The 22,406-nt window shown below is 40.4% G+C and overlaps 1 protein-coding gene across 4 annotated transcripts in view; it reads right to left on the bottom strand.

Moving 5' to 3' along the window:
• prkx (protein kinase X-linked) overlaps nucleotides 1-22,406 on the bottom strand; it is a 125,655-nt gene that overhangs the window by 67,938 nt on the left and 35,311 nt on the right. For all 4 annotated transcript variants that reach the window (XM_067985699.1, XM_067985698.1, XM_067985697.1 and 1 more), the window contains exons 2-3: nucleotides 11,198-11,366; nucleotides 10,081-10,344 (exon numbers count right to left, since the gene is read on the bottom strand). In XM_067985699.1, the coding sequence (XP_067841800.1) occupies nucleotides 10,081-10,344; nucleotides 11,198-11,366 (433 nt within the window). The remainder of the gene's footprint in view (nucleotides 1-10,080; nucleotides 10,345-11,197; nucleotides 11,367-22,406) is intronic.

The raw sequence follows: 22,406 nt of genomic DNA, 5'->3' as shown, positions 1-22,406 counted from the left end.
AAAAAACTAAAAAAAGGATAATACATAATAGGGTATACTACATACTAAGTTAAAATAATGCAGGAAAAACAGGGCGAGCAGAAATGAATAAAACTTAAGCTATTTTAGTTCTATGGAATTTAATACTCATGACATCGGAGCACCTTAATCATCATAACATTAGTATTTGTTTCAGCAGCTTATTGTATGAGATGAAACTTGAAACCAGTCCAGGGAACCTTGGGATTTCCCAAGACTTCCCAGCACTGTTAACCCACAGCCAAAGACTCAAGCAGAATAAACATAATGCACCAAACTGGAGAAACCACATTGTTCCAGCATTGAAAGTTATTGGGAACATGCTGTAGAGATCAAGGTTCATGAATTGTGCACCTATTACACTTAAAGAAAGGCTTACATTTATAATCATCTTTCACGACCCCAGGATGTCCCAAAGCATTTTACACACAATTAAGTACTTTTGAAGTAAAGTTACGGTTGTAATGTAGGAAACACGGCAGCCAAATTGTGCACAGTAAGATCCCACAAACAGCAATGAGATAATGACCAAATCTGTTTTCATGATGTTGGTTGAGAGATAAATATTGGCCAGGACACCAGGGAAAACTCCCCGGCTCTTCTTCAAAATGGTGCCATGGGGTAATTCCCCTGCTTTTCTTCGAAATAGCACCATGGGATCTTTTACAACCACCTCGGGGGCAGATGGGGCCTCGGTTTAACATCACAACCGAAAGACAGCACCTTTGACAGGGCAGCACTCCCTCAGCACTGCACTGGAGTGACAGCCTAGATTTTGTGCTCATCTCTGGAGTGGGACTTAAACCCATAACTTTATTCACGTAAGCATAGCAATTGCCATCTCTGATATTAGTCAAGTATTGATCAAGTCTCGCTGCAAACAGGGGCAAGTAAGGTTTACACTGGACTGTTGATAATGCATCCTCAGTTTGTTTCATCAGGTGAGTGAAGAGATTTAATGCATTATAAATTAGATACACATACAATATGCAGTAATTTTCCAGAAGATGTATGTTCAGACCAGCATTTGCATAAAGATAAAACCAGTGAACTTTTACGCAATTTTGCCTCAGCCCATTTAGTCACTCAACTAAAGCATTAAAATGTTCTTCCACACAAAAGTAATTAATTCTAATGTGTTATCTTGTGGGTAAAGTTGAAAGCAAATGATATTGGGAACATCAACTGCTTGACTTTGGAATCCATTGGCTGTCATAGAAGCATGAATCACGATTGAGCTGATTTTCTAGCCTGACTCTCGGGAGAGCAAGCGAGCTGAGCCATTCTTCCGCATTTATTTTGTAACATACAGCTGGTCTTCCTATAAGCCAGCGGCGATGTGGGGCCCCCAACATTTCACCATGACATTGCGGTTGGCATGTATACATACAATAGTGATGTCATGATAGTGTTTCATGTTTTCACTGTGAAAACTGAAGACTGTCAAGTGGGGTGGGGGGCAGGAAGATCGAATGAAACACTACTGCATTGTAACCGGACTAAAAACGCTCACTGTGGCCACTACTGTAACCAGCAGTAGAAGACCACTACAACAGTTGCTACACCTGGCTTTTGTGCTTGATTAATATCCAGTTCATCTCTATGTTCCTCACATAGAAGCTGTCTGCAATGGGAAGACAGATGTTGGAGCATTATTGTGACAGGACTTACCTTAAAACTAACCAATACTCTATTAACCACTGAAATATCCTTGTATCACCTTCCTTCAGACCAATGTGAGGAACTACAAATACGACAGTAAAGGTCTGTACACAAAGAACAGAACAAGAAGCCCTGCATTACGATGAAATGGAATTGTATACAAAATGAAAGCAACAGATGGTCAAATATGCATTAAAAGGGAATTTAAAAACATGGTTCAGATTAACAAATTGCTCAAACTTATATCAGGGTTAATGATCTCATTTCAAATTAAGGCCACGGAGGGAATGCACTTCAAGCCATGTGTGCAAGTCATTTTGCCAGAATTACCTTTGAAAAAACCTTTAAACTGCAAGTAGTAATATATGCACACCTGCATGCTAAACCACTTTTTAAAAAAAATTGTGCTCAAAGAGGAATGTTAATGCTGGGAATGGACATTTTAACTTCAGGCACACAATGCCAGCATCAAGGTCACGTACAGCACAGCCAGAGGTCGTGCAAAGCCCTAATATGCTTCAGCCCTAACCTCAGAAGTGCAGCTTCTATTGCATCAATGTGACTTTTTTTTCTGCACTACTCATCCCATGGTATCTGCTTAATATATTTGTAAAAAGAATCACTGGAAATAATCCCATGCAAATCAAACAAAAAGTAATGGCATACTTTTATTGAAGCTGACATAAAACTGTAATTACAAGAACCTCATTCTCTCCTTCACTAGTTTTTAAACTTCTTACACATTTTGAAATTATCACGATTCGCATACATGTAGTGCAAAGAAGTCTTTAGCTTTCATCCAGTGGTCATCAAGCAATCTTCAACTAGCTGAAACAACTGCGTTCCAGAAGACAGAATTTTTTTTTTGGGGTTGGGGGGGGGGGGGGGGAGGAGACACGGACATGAAAAGAAAACAGATTTTAAGCAAGAACGTGTGTGTGTGTGTGTGTGTGTGTGTGTGTGTGTGTGTGCGCGCGCGCCAAGAGTGACATGAATTTAAACAGTGATTTCACAACCGTGGGAGCATTCAATGATGGGGTGATGGAGGGAGAAACAAAAAAACTTATTCACATTAAATTCAGTCTGCCATTCCTCGTTAGGCTATCTGCTAAATTGATTTAGATCAATATGAATGCCATCAATCTTTCTTATCCTTATCACCTGACTACATAATTTTGCTACTAAACTTTATATTACAAGTTATATTCTCCTTCGCATCACTTATGAATAATGTTAACAAACCGGGCCTCGAACTGGCCTTCACAGGACTCTGCTGGTCACTGCCCTCAGATATAATAAGAACATAAGAAATAGGAGCAGGAGTAGGCCCCTTGAGCCTGCTCCACCATTCAATAAGATCAAGGCCGATCTGATCCTAACCTCAAATCTAAATTCATGTCCAATTTCCTGCTCGCTCCCCGTAACCCCTAATTCCTTTTACTTCTAGGAAACTGTCTATTTCTGTTTTAAATTTATTTAATGATGTAGCTTCCTGGGGGAGCAAATTCCGCAGACCTAACAACATTTGAGTGAAGAAGTTTCTCCTCATCTCAGTTTTGAAAGAGCAGCCCCTTATTCTAAGATTATGCCCCTTAGTTCTAGTTTCACCCATCCTTGGGAACATCCTTACCGCATCCACCCGATCAAGCCCCTTCACAATCTTATATGTTTCAATAAGATCGCCTCTCATTCTTCTGAACTCCAATGAGTCGAGTCCAAATCTACTCAACCCCCTCATCCCCGAGATTAACAGAGTGAACCTTCTTTGTACTGCCTCGAGAGCAAGTATGTCTTTTCTTAAGTATGGACACCAAAACTGTATGCAGTATTCCAGGTGCGGTCTCACCAATACCTTATATAACTGCAGCAATACCTCCCTGTTTTTATATTCTATCCCCCTAGCAATAAAAGCCAACATTCAGTTGGCCTTCTTGATCACCTGCTGCACCTGCAAACTAACTTTTTGATTTTCTTGCACTAGGACTCCCAGATCCCTTTGTACTGCAGTACTTTCCAGTTTCTCGCCATTAAGATAATAACTTGCTCTCTGATTTTTCCTGCCAAAGTGCATAACCTCACAATGTATCAATCATCGGTCAAAAACTGGCAAGTAAAATCTGCTTGCTATTGTCAGGCCCGTTCTGAATGCACATGGTGTGTGAGGAATTATATTATCAAACTGACATGGTTTGCCTGATATTCAGGTAATGCTTTGAAGGCATCATATCTAACTAGAGATATAAAGAAAAAATGCAAGAAATACTCTGCAGGTCTGTCAACTGGCCTCTCTTTACAGATGTTAAATGCAAGATCTTCTCTTTACTACAGAACCACAGACGTTTACAGCACAGGAGGCAGCCATTCATCTCATCAGATCTATACTGGTTCTGCTCGAGCAATTCAAAATCTAATCCCACTGCCCTGTATCTTCCTCTGCTTCAAATATTTATCCAATTTTCTTTCAGAGATACAATGGCTCTGTCTCAACCCCTCCCTATGGCAAAGCATTCCATAGACATTTCTCCAACCTCTATTCTCACTCTTACTGATAATTTTAAATTGACAGCCTATCAGTAACTTTACAACCTTATCGAAACTTTTCATAATTTTGAAGGCCTCTAATAAATCTCCTCTTAGCTCTCCCTGCGGAAATAATCTCAGTATCTCAAGTCTCTCTTCATAAATATAGTTTCCTGTTCCTGGTATTATTCTGGCGAATCTACTCTGTACGTTCATGAAGACTTCAATGTCCTTTCTATGGGGTGCCCAAAACTGTACACAATACTCCAACTGTTACCATACCAAAGCTTTGTACAAATTTATTGCTTCTGCACTTTTGTACTCTCTGCTCTCGTTTACAAAACTAATAATGTTGTTGCCATTTGTTATGGCTTTATCCACCTACCCTTTCACTTTCAGGGAATTACGTATTTGAACCTAGATCTTTGGTCATCGACACTCTTTAGTATCTTTCCATTGAGTGTATACTACTATTCTTTTTATTCTTCCCAAAATGTATCATCTCTCACTTCTCCACATTAAAAAGCATCTGCCTCATGTCTGTGCTTTCTGCTAACCTACCTAATGTCCTTTACAGTCTTCCTAACTGTTTACCAAATCCCCCACTTTTGTAATCAGCCTCCTCTGCACTCTCTCTAGTGGCTACACCGTTTTAGCCACATGCATCAATTTTAGTAGAAAACACCTGACACAAAATACAGGTAAATTCACTTCATGTATATGTTTACTTAACAAATATCGACCACCACTCGGCAAAATTTTTCAGTCTTTCCCTTTAACCAAAGTTTGGAGTTAGAGCATAAATTTTTCAGACATAGCACATCTTAGTGCAGCTCCGAGGTATTTGTCCAGCAGTTGCAAGCGGTACTTTGACTTCAGCAGCGTAATTTCTGAGAATGCTGACTCGCACAATGAGACGTGCCAGACCGACCCCTGCTCTCCACCCAGAATGGATGCTGCTTGCCCTTTGCCCTGAAGCGCCTGCCCTGTTGAAGCTGCTAGTGGTTGAGCTTGCTTTCTTCTGCTGGCCTGGAACAGTAATTCCAATCAGTTGAGCTGACCACGATACAAGCTTCCCTCTCCAAATTATGTTGTTGGTGTTTTCACCAGTGTTGCACACCAATTTAGCAGATAACCAATAAGCAGTAACCAAGGAAGTAAAGCACACACAACGATTAAAAATCTCACACACATCTATACTCTGTGCAAATAGGAGTACTGAAATTACATACCCAACAACAGTGTCCATTATTCATTTTTTATTTACTAATCAAAAATGCAATTAGCCACATCTGAATTCTCAATTAGCCACATATGGCTCGTGGCTAATGCAATGGGCAATACCTCTAGGGCCTGGACCATCAATGTTTACACTTGCTCAAAATCAACACAAAGGCGCTTTGAAGTTTAAAATGCTCTGCATTTACATTCTCGATGGCTTGGACCAGTAATTCATTCAATCTTGGTCATTAACCATTTCTCAACATTCTTCCTCACGGACACATTGAACAGGCAGATTTTCTGCCCATTCACTAAACATAGGCAGAAAATCAAGACCAGAGTGTTGTCTTTTCATAAATCCAAACTACTAATCTGCAGTTTATAGAAAAATAACATTTCAATCACATTACTTTAATACATCAGCTCCTGAGCTATAACATACTGCAGTAAAAATACATCTGATATACAAAAGTTTGATGTAAAATCGACTCCAGCAGAATGAAAGTAAAGCTATTAAAGGGATTGTTAAATTATACATCGTTAAAGACCATACAGAAGGACAGATCACCGTGGCAACAAGAACTTGACTCTGGGTGGGTTGGAGATCAGCTGAACACCTGCCTACTTAACTTGATTACATCAGAGACACAGAGAAAACAAATGAACTGTCAAAGCAATCTTGGAGTTGTACTTGAAGAAGCCTATTGTTGTCAAGCCACCGCCCCAGACGTATGGTTTAAAATTAAAAAGACTTTTAAAGACCCAAGCTTCACTGCTCCACCTCGCCTTTTGTTTCCTGGTGGTGCCGCCTCACCTGGCTTCATGCCTGCTCTCTACTTCACAGCGTCATGCCTTGATGCACTTACAGGTTGCTTCTGAAATGGCTGACCAGACTACAAGAGTAAGCCATTCTACATTACAACTGCGTCCATCAAGATCTTCAGAGAATCTCTCGACAAGCCTGAGCCAACCATAATTACATAGAATGTACAGCACAGAAACAGGCCATTCAGCCCAACAGGTGCATGCCGATGTTTATGCTTCACACGAGCCTCCTCCCTCCCGACTTCATCTAACCCTATCAGCATATCCTTCTATTCCTTTCTCCCTCATGTTTATCTAGTTGCCCCTTAAATACATCTCTGATGTAATCAAGTTAAGTAGGCAGGTGTTCAGCTGATCTCCAACCCACCCAGAGTCAAGTCCTTGTAGTAGCGAGTTCCACATTCTAACCACTCTCTAGGTAAAGAAGCTTCTCCTGAATTCCCTATTAGATTGATTAGTGACTACCTTATATTTATGACCCATAGTTCTGGTCTCCTCCACAAGAGGAAACATCTTCTCTACGTCTATCCTATCAAATCAGAAGTTGATTGGGAGAGTCTGTTGGCAGGCAAAGGGACGTCTGGTAAGTGGGAGTCCTTCAAAATGTGTTAACCAGGGTTCAGGGTAAGCACATTCCTTATAAAGTAAAGGGCAAGGCTGGTAGAAGTAGGGAACCTTGGATGACTCGGGAGATTGAGGCCCTAGTCAGAAAGAAGAAGGAGGCATATGACATGCATAGGCAGCTGGGATCAAGTGGATCCCTTGAAGAGTATAGAGATTGCCGGAGTAGAGTTAAGAGAGAAATCAGGAGGGCAAAAAGGGGACATGAGATTGCTTTGGCAGATAAGGCAAAGGTGAATCCAAAGAGCTTCTACAAATACATAAAGGGCAAAAGAGTAACTCGGGAGAAAGTAGGGCCTCTGAAGGATCAACAAGGTCATCTATGTGCGGAACCACAAGAGATGGGTGAGATCCTGAATGAATATTTCGCATCGGTATTTACGGTTGAGAAAGGCATGGATGTTAGGGAACTTGGGGAAATAAATAGTGACGTCTTGAGGAGTGTACATATTACAGAAAGGGAGGTGCTGGAAGTCTTAACGCGCATCAAGGTAGATAAATCTCCGGGACCTGATGAAATGTATCCCAGGACGTTATGGGAGGTTAGGGAGGAAATTGCGGGTCCCCTAGCAGAGATATTTGAATCATCCACCGCAACAGGTGAGGTGCCTGAAGATTGGAGGGTAGCAAATGTTGTGCCTTTGTTTAAGAAGGGCGGCAGGGAAAAGCCTGGGAACGACAGACCGGTGAGCCTGACATCTGTAGTGGGTAAGTTGTTAGAGGGTATTCTGAGAGACAGGATCTACGGGCATTTGGAGAGGCAGGGACTGATTAGGAACAGTCAGCATGGTTTTGTGAGAGGAAAATCATGTCTCACGAATTTGATTGAGTTTTTTGAAGGGGTAACCAAGAAGATAGATGAGGGCTGTGCAGTAGACGTGGTCTACATGGACTTTAGCAAAGCCTTTGACAAGGTACCGCATGGTAGGTTGTTACATAAGGTTAAATCTCACGGGATCCAAGGTGAGGTAGCCAATTGGATACAACATTGGCTTGACGACAGAAGACAGAGGGTGGGTGTAGAGGGTTGTTTTTCAAATTGGAGGCCTGTGACCAGCGGTGTGCCTCAGGGATCGGTGCTGGGTCCGCTGTTATTTGTTATTTATATTAATGATTTGGATGAGAATTTAGGAGGCATGGTTAGTAAGTTTGCAGATGACACCAAGATTGGTGGCATCGTGGACAGTGAAGAAGGTTATCTAGGATTGCAACGGGATCTTGATCAATTGGGCCAGTGGGCCGATGAATGGCAGATGGAGTTTAATTTAGATAAATGTGAGGTGATGCATTTTGGTAGATCGAATCGGGCCAGGACCTACTCCGTTAATGGTAGGGCGTTGGGGAGAGTTATAGAACAAAGAGATCTAGGAGTACAGGTTCATAGCTCCTTGAAAGTGGAGTCACAGGTGGATAGGGTGGTGAAGAAGGCATTCAGCTTGCTTGGTTTCATTGGTCAGAACATTGAATACAGGAATTGGGATGTCTTGTTGAAGTTGTACAAGACATTAGTTAGGCCACACTTGGAATACTGTGTACAGTTCTGGTCACCCTATTATAGAAAGGATATTATTAAACTGCCGGGACTTGATGGTTTGACTTATAGGGAGAGGTTAGATAGACTGGGACTTTTTCCCCTGGAGAGTAGGAGGTTGAGGGGTGATCTTATACAAGTCTATAAAATAATGAGGGGCATAGATAAGGTAGATAGTCAAAATCTTTTCCCAAAGGTAGAGGAGTCTATAACGAGGGGGCATAGATTTAAGGTGAGAGGGGAGAGATACAAAAGGGTCCAGAGGGGCAATTTTTTCACTCAAAGGGTGGTGAGTGTCTGGAACGAGCTGCCAGAGGCAGTAGTAGAGGCGGGTACAATTTTGTCTTTTAAAAAGCATTTGGACAGTTACATGGGTAAGATGGGTATAGAGGGATATGGGCCAAGTGCAGGCAATTGGGACTAGCTTAGTGGTATAAACTGGGCGACATGGACATGTTGGGCCGAAGGGCCTGTTTCCATGTTGTAAACTTCTATGATTCTATGATTCTAAATCCTTTCATAATCTTAAAGAGCTCTATCAGGTCACGCCTCAGTCTTCTCTCTTCTAAAGAAAAGAGCCCCAGCCTGCTCAATCTTTCCTGTCAGATATAACCTCTCCGTTCTAGTTATCAACCTAGTAAAACTTTTTTTGCACCTTCTCCAGTGCCTCTATATCCTTTTTATAATATGGAAACCAGAACTGTTCGCAGTGCTCCAAATGTGGTCTAACCAAGGTTCTATACAAGATTAACATAACTTCTCTGCTTTTCAATTCTAACCCTCTAGAAATGAACCCCAGTACTTGGTTTGCGTTTTTAAAAAAAAAAATGGCCATATTAACCTGAGTCACTACTTTTAGTGATTTGTGTATCTGTACCCCCAGATCCCTCTGCTCCTCTACCCCCATTTAGACTCTTAAATATATAAACTTTTGTTAAAGGGTTAGTCTAAGTTAAACATTTGATTTGCAAAAGGTTATGCATTTTGGGAATTCAAAAGATGTTGTTTTCTTGTTGAGGCAATTCTAAACTACGCCTGAACCCAAAATGGTGTTTAATTCTAATGTTGATTTTTCTAGTGTGTAATAAATTATTGTTTTCTTTATAAAGCCATGGTTTGTGCCAGAAGTTTCTTTAGGAAAAAGAGCCTATTAAGTTAAATTTAAAATTAAACTTTGTGGAGATAAAAAGGCATTGCCCCAAATTAAAACGTAAAATCATTTTGCGCCTTTTTGCTCCGACAGCAGCAGCACTGAGGAATTATTTTATCCACTGGTGAATATCTCAAAAAGGTCATTGAAATTTCCGTATTTGTGCTTAAAAACAACAGGAAAAAAAAGGTTAGATTGTTAGTTTTCCTTTCAAATCAAATCACTTTATTGAAGTTAACTCTTAGTGGGAGGTCAAGCTAATGTAACCATAGTGATCCCAAACATTTTTTCCATTGTTTCTAAGTGGATATCAATCAGTAGGCCTAGGCCGTAATAGGTTATTTGTTCATAAAAAGCCATCAATTCTCATTTTCTATGGAACTATTAAAATATCTTGAAATCTGGAAACCTATAATTCTCCTGTAATAACAAGATGCCTTACTCCATTGCACAAAATAATGAAAACATTTCTAGGTATAAAGTGGGCACCAAGCTCCTTTAAGCGGAGTTAAATAAGGCAAGAAGGACTTACCGGTCAACAAGTTTCTTTGCAAATCCAAAGTCTGTAAGCTTAATATGACCTTCTCTGTCCAGTAGAATATTTTCAGGTTTTAAGTCTCTGTAAACAATATCTTTGGCATGTAGATACTCGATTGCACACACAATCTCTGCAGAGTAAAAAAGTCCAGTACTATTGTTGAAACGTCCCAGGTTACGCAAGTAAGAAAACAGTTCTCCTCCGGGCACATATTCCATTAACATATACAAAAAGCGTTCATCGTGATGTGTCCAGTACCTGTTGTCAAATATCAATAGACAGGTTAGAACGTGAGAAAACTGACCATTGGGCATGATCACTGATTTATCATTTCATGGAAAAACATATCGAATGGCAAAATAAGATCCCCAAATCAACAGCAAATATCCTAGTATCCCATATAATAGAAAAATAATTTGACGACATTATCATAAATCAGTGGCCCTGAACATAATTCAAACTAACATTATTTTAGTGTTCTTGCCTGTAATCCAAAGAATGTGAGCTTCGATCCAGCTACCAGGTATTCAAGTTGACACCCAATACAAAGACCCCAGTGCAATGTTACAAGGCCGTGCACCACTGGAGATCAGGGGATAGAAACTGGACCTCAGCACAACGAGGCATTTTGACAGAAATTAGAGAAATGCAGAAGAACAAAAATTTTAATAAAATTCCAACATACTGCAAATTAATAAAAATGTTCAAGCTGGTTTGATGTTAAAATGCGACTGCACTCATTATAAAGCTCAGACATTTCTTTTAGTAGTTGGAGCTCCTGTACAATCCTACATGTGAACTGCAAATCAATTAATTTTTTTGTAATGTTGAAGATTATAGTTCTACAATTCTTCAAAATTCTACATTTTTCATACGCAGAAAATCAAACAAAATTTCCCATCACAGTACATTAATAAAGACAAAATGGTGTTCAATGACGACAAAAAAAAATCCAACTAAAAATTGCGTTATATAAACTCAGCCATCCATGTTGAGGGGAAAACAGAAAAGGAACTTGCACCAGCAACACTGCATAAGTTGTACGTGGAGTCTAAGTTTAACACTGCATTAAGCAGGCAAAGTCATCTTAACCAAAGACAAGCTTACTTACAGTTTTATAAGAAATGGGTGATGGATCTCTGTTAAGATGCTTTTTTCATTGTGCACGTGCTGTTCCTGTTTAAGTCGAATTACATCAGGAATGCTCATCGCTTTTAAAGCGCAGTATTCTCTTGTCTTCTTGTCTTTGACCAGCAGAACTCGCCCAAAGGTGCCAGTCCCTACAAAACAGCACAAGGATGATCAGATTCACTAAAAATCCATAGATATAAAATAGACACAGAATTCCATTAACTGAACATTCCAGATTTTCTGTCAACATCGACAACTTTCACGACTGCATCACAATGCTGTTAATTTATCTGTGGAGTCATTTCCAATTGTAATTCCAATTAGACGATCAGCCATGATCATTTTGAATGGCGGAGCAAGCCCAAAGGGCCGAATGGCCTATTCTTGCTCCTATTTTCGATGTTTCTATGTAATGCAATTTTCACACTCAGTAAGCTGCCAAAAATCTTTTTAAAATCCAAAGTATGGCCATTTCTGTCCAATAGCACCAGCAGCATTCAAAATTGAGGTGACATTTACAAATTGTTAAAAGGACCCTAGACAGAAGGTAAAGTTATCAAGGTGCTGGTTATTGAGGAGGATGGAGGAATTGGGCTTGAATGAGGAAGAGAATCCACAAATTATGAACTTTGGTCTAGCAACTGGTTGCCATCATCTTCTACATTCTCCTGCCCAAACCCCCTCCCTTGGGGAGGGGGGTGGAATGGAGAGGGAAAAGAGAAGCCTGATAATGGTGATATTGTAAATGAAAATAAGGAAATGGCAGACATGTTAAATAATTACTTTCAATCAGTATTTACAGTAGAGGAAGTGGACTGCATGCCGGTCACTCTAAGGAAACTAATTATGAATCAGGGTCAGGGACTCACCATAATTAAAGTAAGCAAATTAATAGTAATGAAGAAAATAATGGTATTAAAGAGAGTGACAAATCCCCAGGACCAGATGGTTTCTATCCCAGGATTTTAAAGGAAGTAGGTGAGAACATTGCAGCAGCCCTAACTATAATCTTCCAAAGTTCTCTCTATTCTGGAACCGTTCCTTTAGATTGAAAAATTGCACGTCACTCCGCTATTTAAGAAAGGTGAGAGGCAAACCAGGGAATTATAGATCTGTTAGCCTAACGTCCATTGTTAGGAAATTATTAGAGTCTGTAAATAAGGATAGAGTGACTGAAAATCCTTGAAAATTTTCAGCTGATCAGAGAGCGCCAGCATGGATTTGTAAAGGGGAGGTCACGCCTGACGAATGTGATTGAATTTTTTGAAGAGGTGACTATAGTAGTGGACAGGGGAATGTCTATGGATGTAGTTTATATGGACTTCCAGAAAGCATTCGATAAAGTCCCTCATAAGAGACTGTTAGCTAAAGTTGAAGCTCATGGAATGGAGGGCAAATTATTGGCCTGGTTAGGAAATTGGCTGAGCAGCAACAGACAGAGAGTAGGGATAATGGGCAGGACGTGACTAGTGGTGTCCCACAGGGATGGGGCCTCAACTATTCACTGTATTTATCAATGACTTAGATGACATGATAGAGCGCCATATATCCAAGTTTGCCTATGACAAAGATAGGCAGCATTGTAAGCAGTGTAGATGGAAGCATAAAATTACAGAGATACACTAATAGATTAAGTGACTGGGCAAAACTATGACAAATGGATTTCAATGTAGGCAATTGTGAGGTCATCCAATTTGGAACTAGAAAGGATAGATCAGAGTACTTCCTAAATGGTGAAAAGCTTAAAACAGTGGAGGTCCTAAGAGATTTAGGGGTCCACATACATAGATTATTAAAATGTCATGGACAGGAACAGAAAATAATCAAAAAGGCTAATGGAACACTGGCCTTTATATCTAAAAGGACTAAAGTACAAGGGGGTAGAAGTTAAGCTACAGCTATACAAAGCTCTGGTTAGACCACACTGAACTGTGTTCAGTTCTGGTCACTGCACCTTAGGAAGGATATATTGGCCATGGAGGGAGTTCAGCTTAGATTTACTGGAATGATACTGGACTCCATGAGTTAAATTACGAGGAGAGATTATGCAAACTAGGGTCGTATTCCCTAGAATTTAGAAGATTAAGGGGTTATTTGATCAAACTTTTCAAGATATTAAGGGGAACTGATAGGGTAGATAGAGAGAAACTATTTCTGCTGGTTGGGGAGTCTATGACTAGAGGACATAGCCTAAAAATTAGAGGCAGGACTTTCAGGAGTGCAGTTAGGGAACACTTCTACACGTACAGGTTGGTTGATGCTAGCTCATTTGTTAGATTTTAAAATCTGAGATTGATAGATTTTTGTTAACCACAAGGTATTAAAGGATAGGGGGCTAAGGCAGGTAGAAAGAGTTAGGTCACAGATTAGCCACGATCTCATTGAATTGCAGAACAGGCCCGAGGGGCTAAATGGCCTACTCCTGTTTCTATGTTCAAAATCACCTATTGGCTGATAATGAAAGATATTCAGTGGTTTCCTGAGATTCTCTAGAAGCCCAGCCTGGTTCCTGCTCAAAGCAGCACAACTTTTATCAAGTCAGCTAGAGTTTGAATGAATTGATATAGAGAATCAATTCCTTTGTGCAATATGGTCTACCATTCTTTGGCTCAGTCTACTCAGTCCGACTTACCTTCAATAGAGGAAACCATGTATGCCAAAATTCTGCTTAGTCACAGAGGTGGGGAATCAAGCTACAATCCCAATGCACGTCAGAAAGGGCAGGTTATGCCTGACCAATTTACTGGATTTCTTTGAGAGCATTACAGATCTGATGGATAATAGTGGATGTTGTCTACCTCGATTTCAGGAAGGCATTTAACACTGTCCCACACAGCAGATTGATTCACAAGGCGCATCCCATGGGATACAAAGCATTAGGTTGGATTGACAGATGGCTGAGAGATAGAGCGCAACAGGTGGAGGAACTGTCAGAGTGGAGAACAATTGCCAGTAGAGGCCCACAGTGTTGGGGCCACTGTTTGACAAACAAAATATTGTTTTAAGGCCCTGGCCAACATCTATCCCAACCAACGTCACCAAAAAGAACGGATCACCTGGTCAGTTATGTCATTTCTATTTGTGGGACCTTGTCATGTGCAAATTGGTTGCCTCATTTTCCTACATTATAACAGTGTACCTATTGCATCAATGACTACAATTCAAATGTACTTCATTGACTGTTCAGTGCTTTGTGATGTCCTGTAAATTCTCTTTTTGTTTCTTTAAGGTGCTCAAGTTTGTAGATGACACTTAATTGGATGGAGCAGCCAATTATGCTAATCAATTTGCAATAATCCAAAAAGGGACGTGGACAGTGCAGTTCAACGGGTAAAGAGATGACAGATATTGTTCAACACTGATAACTTTAAAGTCATAAGATAGGTAGAAGATGCAAGAACGTGGATTACTTATCAAATGGAAATAGGCTTGAAGCAACATAGCAGGAATGTGATCTGGGTGTGTTGGTGGATAGGTCGTTAAAACCATCAGTTCAGTGTCTGTAGGTATTACTTAGAATTTATAGCAAAGAAACAGGCTATTCGGCCCAACTGGTTGGTGCCAGTGTTTATGCTCCACACGAACTTCCTCCCATCCCTCTTCACTTAACCCTATCAGCAAATCCTTCTATTCCTTTCTCCCTCATGTGTTTATCTAGTTTTCCCTTAAATGCATCTATGCTATTCACCTCAACTACTTCTTGGGGTAGCATGTTCCACATTCTAACCACTCTAGGTAAAGGAGGTTCCTCCTGAATTCTCTATTGGATTTATAAGTGACCATCTTACATTTATAGCCTTTAATTTTGGAGTGAAGAAAGAAATTAAAATGCTGGTCTGTATAGCTACAGGAATGTCTAATACATCTTAGGAGGTGAAGTTGAAGTTTTATCTGTCCGTAATGAGGCTACATCTGGAGTATGGTACTCAAGTTTTGGTCTCTATCACAGAAAAGATGTAGAATTATCACAGGGAGTCCAGAGGAGGGCCATGAGTGAGGTTCCTGAAATTAGAGGGCTCAGTTATAGGAGACAATGCCTATCCTCAGACTTTATTCCCTGAAGAGGAGGAGGATGAGGGGAAACTTGATAGAGGTCTTAAAAATTCACACAGGTATGGAGAATTTGGATCCAGAAAAGTTCTTCTGTTAGACACAGGACTCAAGGGCTATAGAACAGAGTTTAGGGTGTCACAGGAAAATATTTGGCATTTTTTTAAAATTAGAGGGTAATAAAATAGTGGAAGTTAACTGGAAGGGGGTAAATGTGGTGAAACAGAAAACCGTAGCAGGTTTTTAAAAAAATTTGGATGATTTCCTGTTAGGAAAAGGGATAACAGAGCTATTAAACCCAGAATCATGGTGAGGAAACCAATGGGATGTTTGGAAAGGTGGGCTGCTTGGACCAGTGGTCTTTCCCTGCCAAACTTTCTATCCATCAATCAACTGTGATGGGCGGTTCATTTTACACAGTATTTAAAGCCTTTAGCAGAAGTTGTTGTCAACATATTGTCTCAACTGAGCAGGTACTTGTAATACTTTGATGCAAGCAAGATATTGCAAAGGTCAGTGTCAGTGGCTGTATTGAATCGACAACAGCCCAGCAGGTGGACATTCTCTGCACAAAGTGTAAATACCAATTTTGTTCCTCAGGCTTCAGTTTTTTCTTTTGCCTGCTGGATGATTAGCTAATTTAGATAGTTGCCTGGAAAGCATGTAGTCAGTCAATGATTGTTACTGAACGACTTAAGCAGAGCGCTATTCTTCACTGCAGCCATGTTTTATTTTCTGCTTGTATTCATATACAAGTACCACTAAGAACTACATGTTTTATGATGTTATCAAGTGCGATTGGTGCAAACTCATTAATTGCTGAGAAAAATCTGCAAGAGAAAAAACGCCAGTTGGTCAGATGTAAAGAAAATACAAGGTCCAACACAACCTATCCAAGAGGGAAAAACAGAGGCTTTACCCATTTTTTTACTGAGGGATGTGATCCCAAGTAGCAGAGAATGTAATCTTTATGGCAGGGGTTAAAAATAACATGTGGTGTGGATCAAAGCCTTTATACAGCATAGGAAGAAAAAGCCATGCTGCGAGCAGCAAACGAATGGCTTGCACTTGCCCATAGACTTTCTATAAGCTTTTGTATAGCACGGTCTCTAAATTAAAGATCCATTCAGCGCAGCATCATCTCCCGGGCTTCTGAGAACTTTGTGAACAGGGCAAGCAGCTGTGTCCCTCCTTAACCAATCAGATTGAAGCATTGTTAATAACACCCCAGAGTCAGAACCAGGAAACGTAAGTTTGAATAGTGAATTCAATGTCAAATCAAGTACAGAAAGTGAAATAAAGATTAAGAGACAGATATAAAAGAGACAAAGAAAAAAGAAAAATGTTATTTAATTTTTTTTATCGTCTAATAATTAAAATCTGAAGGATTGAGGCTCTTAACACTTGTTAAAATTAATTTACAGTGCCAGAGAGGGTGCTTGCCAGTAGTTAAGACTTACCACGCCGTTAAGAGTATTTAGACTTGAAATGACTATTTTTCCCTGACATAACTTTTCTTGGCGACTTTAGTTCATATCTATCTGGTAAGTATAGGAACTTCACGCCATTCAATACGGCAATATGCCTTTTTCCTTTTTCTAAAATAAAAAACCTCAAAATCGATAGCCGATATGTTTGTGGTGACAAAACTAAAAATTATAAGAAACTACTACAAGTTGCAAGTTAGTCACAGCCTGATTGATGGAAAATATACCTAGCAACAAGACAACGGACTTATACCTACAAAAAAAAAATCAGATCTGGCAACCAAGGGACGATGGGAAGAATTGGTGACAGTAAGAGGTTAAAAAAAGGACTGAGTTAGTGTAGGGGTCTGTGTACAAGAAGTTGACCTGGCTGATTCAGTCAGAGGTTTAGCTCCAGGGAACCAGTCAGCATGACAGAAGCCTGGTAAATGGGAGCAACATATGTGCTACATTAGATGATAACTTCCACCCGATCTCCTAAAATAGTATCAAGGGTAATGCTGTGACATTAATAATATGCCTCTACAACAGTACACTGAGGAGTGGAAAAACTTGGAGAAAAGGAGGAGAGAACTAAATTAACCTCACAATAATGACGGTCAGCTAAACGCAACTTTTAACAAGATAATTTTTACACTATTTCAAAATAAAGATGAGCTGAAGAACTAAAATACTACACATACATAGTACGTTGCTCTCTAACATGCAGCAAAATAAACCTCATAACTGCAGCTAAAAATCACATCAAATCAATTATAAGTCTGTTATGCATTGCTGTTTACCATTGCACACTGGAAACAAATAAAATTGCTGAACACAAAATAATTCTTGCCCATCCCTAGTGCACTTGCACCTAGTTTTCCAGAACACAAGCTGCCGCACATTTCAAGTCAGTAACACTCATTGTGGCATTGAGATGAAATGGATAAACTGCTCAAATCTTGTGGTGGCAGCTCATGAATGTCATCAGAACCTCTCTCAATAAACAAAATGTCTTGCAACACCCCAGTTTCTCCATAGGTGAGGGGGAGCACAAACAGACGAGACAGAGGGAGAGGAGATTGTTCAATTTAACATGACTAAAGAAAACAAAAACAATTGTTTTTACTTTTAAAATGTTGTGAAACAGAAGGTGGGTGCTCATTAAACGCATTACTAATTTGAACATCATTTAAGATACCAATGTGTCTTCCCTACCTGTATCAAACTTGTATTGCAATATCACTACAAAATAGGTAGAACTGCTAACCGTTGCATCATTGTTTGTTTCAAGTTCCTCTGTCACATTCTAGAGATCAAAATTGTCATCCGGTCAAACAGAATTTAATGCAAGCCAAATAGAGACGTAGGAACAGGGGTCGGCCATTCAGCCTCTCAAGCCTGTTCCGCCATTCAATGAGATCATGGTTGATCTGTATCCTAACTCCATCCACCCGCCTTGGCTCCATATCCCTTAATACCCTTGGCTAGCAAAAATCTATCAATCTCAGATTTAAAATTGTTAATTGAGCTGGCATGTACTGCTTTTTGGGGAAGAGAGTTCCACACTTCTACCACCCTTAGCGCGAAGAAATGTTTCCTAACTTCTCTCCTGAATGGCCTGGCTCCAATTTCAAGGTTATGCCTCTTGTCTTAAACTTCCCAATTAAGCAGTAAATCCTGAATGTAGCACTTCAAACGCTGATAGGATGCTTATAACAGCAATATTTTCATAGTACAGCAGTTAATACACGCGGTAACTTTCATGTTAATAGTGAAGCAAACAGAAATTTACTACTCAAATCATCAGACAAGCCCCGAGTTTGTCTCAGCAGCAAATATGCTTTGACAGAACTAAAATAAAAGCAGAGTAACTGCAGATGTACGGCAAGTAATTTGCATGGGATCAATCTCTCGTCATCTGCACTGTAGGAAAAAAAACAAAAACTAGGTAGAAGGCTGGGGATTTACAACTAACAAAAGGAGGAGAGGAAAAATTAGCAAGGGAGCATATAGAATTTACCCCAAGATGCAGTAAGACAGCACTGTCCCAAGGCAGTTGTTCATTCAGCTAGTTTAAAACAGGAATGTGTTTAGTCCCTTTCATATGATTGCTTAGCATCTTACATTATGTAAACATATTTAATTCTTTCTACTGAAAGAGGATTCACTAAAATTCTCATTTAGAAAACATGGATTTCAGAAAGGAAGATCATGCTTGACAAGTCAGGTAAGAGTCTCGGCGATAGGTTATGGTAGATGGGGGAAGATGCAGTGGATGTGACGTACACGGACTTTCAGAAAACCTTTACAAGGTACTCCATAGGTGTCTATTGAAAAAGATTAAGGACTTAGGGATTAAGGGAAGGTAGCAAACTGGATTAAGTATTAGTTAGAAGAGAGAAAACAGAGTAGGAGTTAAAGACAGTCTCTCAACAGGATACTGATATGGTGGCACAAGAGGATATTAATAAGATGGTAGAATTAGCAGAAAACTGGCAGATGGAATTCAATGTCAGTAAATATAAGGTAGTATATTTCAATATAAAAAAGTAAATTATAGTTTGAGGAAAGCTGGGTGATGTAGAAGAACAGAAGCATTTGGGGGTTCAAGTTCACAAGACCTTAAAAGCAACACCACAGTTGAATGAGGCCATGAAAATGCTAATGGAATACTGGGTTTTATGGCAAGTGGTATGAATATAAAAGTTAAGATGCAATGGTGAATCTATATAAAACCTAAGGGAGACCACAGTTGAATTACCGAAAGCAGTTTTGGGCTCCACATCCTTGGGAAGGATGTTGAAGCAATAGAAAGGATCAGCACAGATTCACTGGGATACTGCTCGGATGAGGAAATACAAAGAAAGATTGGGGCTGTTTTCATTTGAAATTATGAGCACGTATGATGGAAATGTTTAATTTTATGAAGGGATGGGATTGAATAAAGAAGTAACTTGCACTCATTTACAGCGCCTTCTGTGGCTGCAGAACGCCCAAAGCACATGAAGTACTTTTGAAGTGTAGTTGCTGTAGTAATATGGGGAAACACAGCAGCCAATTTGTGCACTGCAAAGTCCCACAAACAGCTATGAGATAAATGCCAGAAAAAATAATCTGTTTTTGGTAGTGTTGGATGAGGGATAAACATTGGCCAGGACACAAGATAGAAACAGACAGTTTCTTGTGATTGAAGGATCTAGAATGATGGAACATAGATGAAAGATTAAATGCAAGAGAGTGAGGATAGAGGGGAGAAACTCTAACATGGAGGGTTGTGAGCTTGCGATTGAAGCAGAGATCGTGTCAACATTTAAGAACAGGTTAGATAGGTGGTTGAAGGAAAGGGGAATAAAGAAATATGGGATTAGGACGACTGCTCATTTGGAGGATAAAGACCGATATGGACTGGTTGGGCCAAACTGCCAGTTTCCATTTTGTAATTTCTACATAATTCTACTATACTACTGTGGCCATTGCTGCTTGTACTTTCCCATGTTCCTTTTGAGCTCCAACTGCATCATTCTACATGTGCTTCTCCCTTCCTGCATGCTCAGTGTTGAAATTAAGACGCACTACACCAACTCCTGCACAAACTCTTTTCCTTTCTCTAAACTTGTCTTCCTCAGTCATCCCTTCCCTTGCAATCAGGAGGTTTTAAAAACCTTAAGCTTGGTGTCACTTAGCCACTACTTCTTGATTTACCTCATCTGCCCTTTGCACTGGCGACGTCCTCCATCATGGGCCTTGGCCCTTATCCAAGTTTCTTAAATTTAAAAAAACATCCATTTATCCAATCATATGTCTATTGTAGAGTTGAATAATTTGGATATTGCATAATCGCAACTGAAAACTTAACTTACATATAGGTAGAACAATTGTTTTTAAATACATTTTTATTGCTCGCTATCAGTTCTTTCTAACCTAAAAACTCACCATTCTGGCAATTATAAGACATTCAATAGCCGCTGAACACTGCATCTTAGAGACTTTATCACCACATTTAATGCTACGTAGCCTCCTGAATTCGCAATATGCATAATCATAACATTTAAGTCATTTAGATTAAATCTTTAAATATTTAACAGGCAAATGTACCACCCAACTAAATCAGAAGTATCATGTTTATGTTTAAAGCATGATGGGAAGAATAAACTAGCATTCTTTTTTAGAATCAGTCACTGCATTACAAGCTGCATTTCTTCTCTGTAACTTAAGGACACGAATCTAGCAACACAAACAAAAACTAAAACTCCGATTTTAACTCAGGCTGCGAATTGGGCATGGGGGGGGAGGGGGGGAAGAGGGACAGGGCAGACAACAAGCCCCCACCGCCGGCATTTTTGGCATGAGGCCTGGGCCATTTTATCGCCCAGGCCTCTTGCAATTGCACGCAAATCAGGTAATCCGCCCACGTGATGAACGCAATTTTCGGCACGACTCAAGGCCTACTTAAAGTAGGTCGGCGCCTCTTAAAGCAAGGTTTTGTCCAGTTAGTATTTTCACTTGTACAATTTTCGAAGACCCTTTGGCAAGACAGAGGAGTCAAAAGGCTGCCTCCTGCTTTTCAGAATCCGCCATGGAAGTCCTAATGCAGGAAGTGAGGGCAAGGAGGGAGCAACAGTTCACTGGAAGCTGTAGGAGCGTTCCCAAGGTCACAATGCAACTGGCCTGGCAAAGGTAGCAGAAAGGATCACTGCCACCAGCATCACCTCTAGGACCTGGATGCAACGCAGAAAAAGGTTCAATGGCCTCACGAGCAGCAAGGGTAAGTAAGCTCTTCACCTCTCCACCTTTCTCAACAGCACCACACAACACTCCTTACAGCCCCTCCCCCATCACATCCTTCACTATAGAATCACAAGGGCACACTGCAACACCTCGCTTTCTCATTCCAAACGCACTCACCTCTTCCATTTCCTCTCTTCTCACATCCCACCACTTGCACAACCACCAAATTCTCCCATCACTCTTTCCTCACTTCACATTACATATACTTCCCTTTATATTCATCACCTCCCCATTCTCATTCCAGCTTGCTTCTTCTGCACTTCTCACCACTTGCATTATATGCACAAGACCACACATCTCCACTGACCTTTTCAACAGACTCTCAACAATGCTTTTTTTCTGCAAGGCAAGACGGTGCACAATGAGGGAGAGGAGCAAGATCAGAGGAAAGGAGTCGCGACCATTGCTCTCATCCAACTACAACAGGGCATCCTGGAGATCAGTGGCCCAAGCAGAGCCAGCAGCATTGGGGAAGGCATTTAAATCCTCAGCAGGGTGTCTGTATGTTACTTATAAACCTTCATCCACCTCAGCAAATATGCAACAAGATTTACAACTTCAAGCTCTATTCTCAAGACTATCACCTGCAAATGTGTAGCTTCCATCTCCCCTTTCTCTTCCTTCTAGATCCTTCTCAGCATGGAGAGGCTACAGCAGAAGACACCTTGGAAAAGGGACAATCCGCCTGCGGATGAATGTCATTAGCTCCACCCCTCCCAGATGCCAACTCAGACATTGGTACTCTGCATGGTTTACATAGTGAGCCACAAGGGTCTGAACATGGTAAAACACCCAGCATGAGTGAGCAGCAGCAGGTTCTGTTGCCAGGAACAGCCGATGAGATAGATGAAGGCTTCATGGGCCCAGCCATGAAAACTGCTG

The sequence above is a fragment of the Heptranchias perlo genome, chromosome 6 (genome assembly GCF_035084215.1).
Source record: "Heptranchias perlo isolate sHepPer1 chromosome 6, sHepPer1.hap1, whole genome shotgun sequence".
NCBI lineage: Eukaryota > Metazoa > Chordata > Chondrichthyes > Hexanchiformes > Hexanchidae > Heptranchias > Heptranchias perlo.
The sequence above is the reverse complement of the archived record's forward strand: the minus strand, read 5'-3'. Positions and strand labels throughout refer to the sequence as shown.